At 33.4% G+C, this 5251-nt stretch overlaps 1 protein-coding gene across 2 annotated transcripts; it reads right to left on the bottom strand.

Annotated features, from left to right (window-relative positions):
- Positions 1 to 1382: 1382 nt before the first annotated feature.
- Positions 1383 to 3187, bottom strand: LOC126768575 (uncharacterized). 2 transcript variants are annotated; one of them, XM_050486764.1, is made up of 4 exons: positions 2953 to 3187; positions 2337 to 2642; positions 1948 to 2090; positions 1383 to 1524 (listed from the first exon to the last, which is right to left on the bottom strand). In XM_050486764.1, the coding sequence occupies exons 1-4, from the start codon at positions 2963 to 2965 to the stop codon at positions 1504 to 1506; spliced, it is 483 nt and encodes a 160-aa protein (XP_050342721.1). In that variant the 5' UTR covers positions 2966 to 3187; the 3' UTR covers positions 1383 to 1503. The 2 variants fall into 2 exon arrangements, with proteins under 2 accessions (XP_050342721.1, XP_050342723.1); XM_050486766.1 differs by having other exon boundaries at positions 2337 to 2636.
- Positions 3188 to 5251: the final 2064 nt, after the last annotated feature.

Here is a 5251-nt window from a genome sequence, read left to right as displayed (position 1 = left end):
TCATATAATTTTCTTTAGTCCGATACGACTCGCACGTTACACAAATATATCAGAATCATTGCGTGCGCGTGTTCGTGGATTGCGTCACACGTCATCAAGCCGCACAAGTTTCATCACAATTGGACGAATAATGTTAGATGTGAGAACGCATACAAGACAAACAAAGAAACATTGATTTTATTTATAATTAGGAAAAGAGACGTGAGGCGAGCGACGTATTGCCACGATAGGGATGGGCAAAGTATGGAGGCGTGTTTTCCCAAATGTTTGCCAAAAAGGAAAATATACTGATCCGCCGGACGGAAGGGCCCCCGAACCCCCCCGGAAGTGGCCGCCGGGACCCCACCTTCCGGTCACCAACCGGCACGACGGTCCACCCCGAGATTATGCGTGGCCTGGTGGGGCAGCCTCGAGAGCTGTTTAGGCACGCTCGGGCCCCTGTACTATGCCACGGGCGGCCAGCGGAACAGCCGTTTCTTCGGGTCTCCCTGTCCGGCAGGTAAAATCAAGATCATTCTTTTTTATTTATTTTTTAATAATTTACAAATCAACATCCTATAAAAAACTGCTTACTTGGTCTTTGTGCAAGCCCGCTTTGGTTGGTAGCAACTCATCACACATTCTACCGAAAATCAGCAATACTTAGATGTGTCCCCGTTTTACTTCGAAAATGGGACCTCATCATATGTTATGTAGCTGACTTAATACTACAAAACAAATTGAAGACTTTTAACAAATTCACCGTTAAGATCAAACAATATTGTCAAGGCTCTTTACTTTTCGCGTTTCAAACATGTTCAAGCACTTTACACCTAGGGATTGCAATATCGGTGCTATGTGAAATATTTGAATTCCAGCAAACATTTCTGAAAGCAATATGGAGTATATTAAGAATAGCTTCTTTCGCAAGTTAGTGGATTATATGAAAAATGTATTCTAGCGATATTTATGTTCTAATATATAAAGCTATTTATATTGTGATATAATGACAACAAATTATTTGTAAAAAGATTGAGTTTTCACGGGTCAAACTGCGAATTGAGAATTGAGGAGTTAATAATTAGTCATCTTACTTATAACCGTTATTCTGTCTGTCAAAATGATTTGACATTCGAAAGTAAAAGACAGTATTCTTATCACCCGCAAAGCGACGTCAATAAGTAAGGCTGTAATTCAATCAATTACGAGACTGAAAAACACCGTTAATGAGTTCTTTCTCAAATAAAAACCACAAAAATTGTGGGCATTCAATAAATGAATGTGTAATGCTTCTGTGTTTAATAAAGATATATTTTTTTTTTCAACCTTCTTTTACTAAAGTTTAAAATAAAATGATCAAATCACTAATATTATTATTTATTAATAGTTTGATAAAAGTATGGATTGTATAAAAACGGTTATTGATATTATTCTGCTAAGCTATGTACTTCGTGAACGTTTTATTCATATTTTCTGAAAACCGATCTTGTATTTCATTTTGTAGTTATCTTCTTCGCTTACCCGTTATGGTGGTAATGAGGGTTTCTAAAACAAAAGATAAAAATTAGTGCATTTCTAAATTTGAGGCAAAATTTTATTTACGATTATCAGTTGACAAACAAATTGATTATTATTTATTGGACTGTATCTATTTTGTGGGAAATTCTATCAGTAATAGTTACATGTGAATATTTTAGTCAAGCACTCCTAATGCGACGACAAATTCGACACAATATGAAAGAGTTTAACCGCAGGACCAAAGGTTATTCGTATACTTTTTGAGGCACGGGCAATCATCGCCAACTTGCATTTTCTCCTCCTTACGTTTAATTAAACGTAAGCTTGTTTCAGGAGTGGACCGCAATATACCAAGGGTGCGAGTATCGTACGTGCGACTTTTACATCGTTAGGCGGTCGAAAACCATAACGCTAATATGGACTCTTATTTAAATAATATTATAGATTTACTATGAGCGTTGATAACGATTTCCGAAGAGAACCCGTGGAGCGCTGCGTTTGAGATTGCTTTGTAAGTAGTGTTCGATCTTGGCTATGTTTGGATGTAGCCGGTGCCAATGGTAGCACGCTCGTAGCGTCCGTACTGATACCATCTGAAATTAAAATATACACGACACATATCGCGCTCATTGAGTATTATATTTTTTATCCTATTTAATTTTTTAAATAAATAAATAAATAAAAAATACTCTTTTCCTATTTTATACTATGATGCTTAAGTTCTATTTAATTATATAATTGTTAATAAATGTTACATTTTTTTTTAATCCATATGCAATTGTAATAATAGGAGTATTCTACTCTAAATAAAATTCAATAACTTTCGACTCTGGACAAACCTGTCAACTGATGGTAACTTTCGTCAGCATCATAGAATTTATCTCTTTCAACAGTGTCGGTTAATCTTGGAAGCGAATCAGAGAGGACACTGGAAGAGGATGTGTCTATTGTGTCGGTATCTTGTGGACTTCTCTTTTTCTTCTTCTTCTTAATTTTACCCACTGGTTTTACAGTTTCGGTTCTCGGTTCGTCTCTTATTATATCATGGAGTTCTAATACAAATGGTTGGTTTGCTTCCAATATTTCAGGACTTGATGACGAGGATGAATTTGTTTCTGTTAGGCTTAGTTCTTCTAGTTCTTTGTCTTAAGAAAAAGAAATTGCTGTTAAAACCAAGGTATAGAGAAGAATATCCCACTGTTGGGTTAAGGACTCATTTCGAGGGAAAGGTACTAATGTAATAAATTTAATAAAGAAATAAATTAAAAACAATTACGCAAAGACTAATAAATTGTTGGTGAGTAAATATTTGTTAAATTATATAAGTGCCGAGGAAATCAAATTTAAATAATTTTTTAACGACTTGTATCGTGATTTGAATGAATAAATTTCAAACAAAAATGGTCTGAGAGCGAGTTTTAACCGACAGATATTATAAGATTAGAAAATTCTTACCGAAGTTGTCCATCCTTATTTCTTTATTGAAAATTATTTTTATCAATTGCCTGACATTGATTGATGTGCGAGTTTATTCAGTGTCCATATTTATTTTTTTTTATCAGTCCGTATAAAAAGTAGAATTAAGCGGACATTTTGAATATGGTTTTGAAGATATTTTTATAACATTGAAAACGTGCACCTGACAAGTCTAATTAATTTTAGAATGTTACATAAAAAAATTTAATTTTTTTCAAAACGTTTGCTTTAGTTTGAATATTACCTTTTTGGTATTTTTTTTTAAATAAGTATTTATTTGACAAAAAATTAATACAATTTTAATTCCAGTAGGCTCTTGCGAGCACTTTTGAATCGTCGTATTATTATAAGATAAAATTAAGTATAATGATATTACGAATTACTTTAGGAATGTATTTTCTACACGAAAAATTGGTAAAAAAATTACTAGCTACCCTTACATCGTCTAATAATAATTATTATTATAAGCAATTAGATATATTTAACTGCAAGAAAATCAACGCTTTTTATCACATAACATCTTGTATTGAAAAATATACTTTATTTATTTAAAGATAAGATTCAAATTTAGCATTTAAATCGTTTTACGCTGGATTCTATTGTTGAAACGATAACCGTGCCCCAGGAAGGAGGTATTAACTTTGCGGAGTCGGGAACTTGCTAAGCAAGTTTATTTTGACTTCTAGTGCTTACACGATGTACTATCATAATAATCATTATTTGATAAACATAATATGGTTGCTTATTATGTTTTAATAATTAATATTACATATATATACATTGCAATTCTTCTGTAATGTCACTGAACTCATCCTAAACGGCAGGACCGATTTTGATGTATGTATTTTTTGTCTGTGTTTGGATGGATTAGACGGGATCCGGTAACAAATTGTCACATTATCGCAATCGAAGCGTGATCGTTGCCGTTTTACCGTTTTCCTATTCTTTAATTTAATTATCGACTTTTGCCTTAAAAGTTAACAATTACGTTTGATTTTGACATAACGCTGTATGTTAACATATAATCGGTTCGGTACCGACTCGAATAAATATAGATGATTCAAAGTTGGATCGGAATTCAATTGAGAATGTATCGTAATCGTTATAAATTAGTAGAATTCGGTCCCAGGTTGCCGATAGAAAAAAAACTGTTAAATATATTTGTCCAATTGCCACATCTATTGTCACTCCAAATAATAATTATTTTTATTATATAGCTTTTTATTCATCAAAATACACAGTATGTCGCAAACTCGGTACAAAATATTAACACAGCTTAATTTTAATGAATAATAGCTAAAATACACTTATATTATTTGTAAATACTGTTAGTATTTTTATATTTGTACTTCCAACGGTTTCATTATATTAACATTGGCATGTCGGTCACACGAAGCCACGAGTCTATCCACAATGATCAACCAGCGCAACACGCCTAAAGAAGTTTTCACTTCAATAATCACGCAGTCGGGATGAGCTGTTAGTTACAGTAACAGTAACAGTTTGTGAATGTTCCACTGCTGGGCTAAGGCCTCCTTTCCCTTTTTGAAGAGAAGGTTTTGGAGCTTATTCCACCACACTCCAATGCGTGTTGGTGGAATACACAGTTAGTTATATAATTATATATTGCCCATTTTATTGGGTACATAGGTGACAGGAATCCAACCTTTTTTGTCCAGAGAGTCCGTATTGCGATTCTACGGGAAAATGCCGCTAACATTCTCACCATGGTGGTGATCCGCGCAATCATAACTTGTATAGTAGCTATTTTAATTTTGATTTGAATTATGTAATCAATGTATACAATTGTTTTATAAATAAATATTAACTTTACTGTTTGTTGAGCGATAATAATGCTGTTTTTTCGTAATGTGGAAGAGTTTTGATCATATTTGAGGCTTACATAGCTAGGTAGCCATATCGCTTTATATCCCATGGTTCTAGTAAATGGAACTACCATAGTGTTATTATTTTTTTCTTCTCTCATATTTTCATTTCTGTAATAATTAATAGATGCGTTTAATGTTTATTCAGATGACTCGTTAACTCTCTTATTATTCATGAGGCTAATTAATTAGTAAAATAAAACAATAAACAGCTAATGAACGTAGCGCTTCTGGGCAAAGGTCTCTTTTCTTTTTGAGGAGAAGATAGTGGTTATATATACTTATATATAACGATGAGGGTTGGTGAATTTATATATAGCAGAAGTTTATTGGCCACGTGCAGATTTCCTCACGGCATTTTTCCTTCGCCATCGCACAAGATACAAGATTCA

The sequence above is a fragment of the Nymphalis io genome, chromosome 5 (assembly GCF_905147045.1).
Source record: "Nymphalis io chromosome 5, ilAglIoxx1.1, whole genome shotgun sequence".
In the NCBI taxonomy this organism is placed as follows: domain Eukaryota; kingdom Metazoa; phylum Arthropoda; class Insecta; order Lepidoptera; family Nymphalidae; genus Nymphalis; species Nymphalis io.
This window is presented reverse-complemented; position numbering and strand designations above follow the sequence as displayed.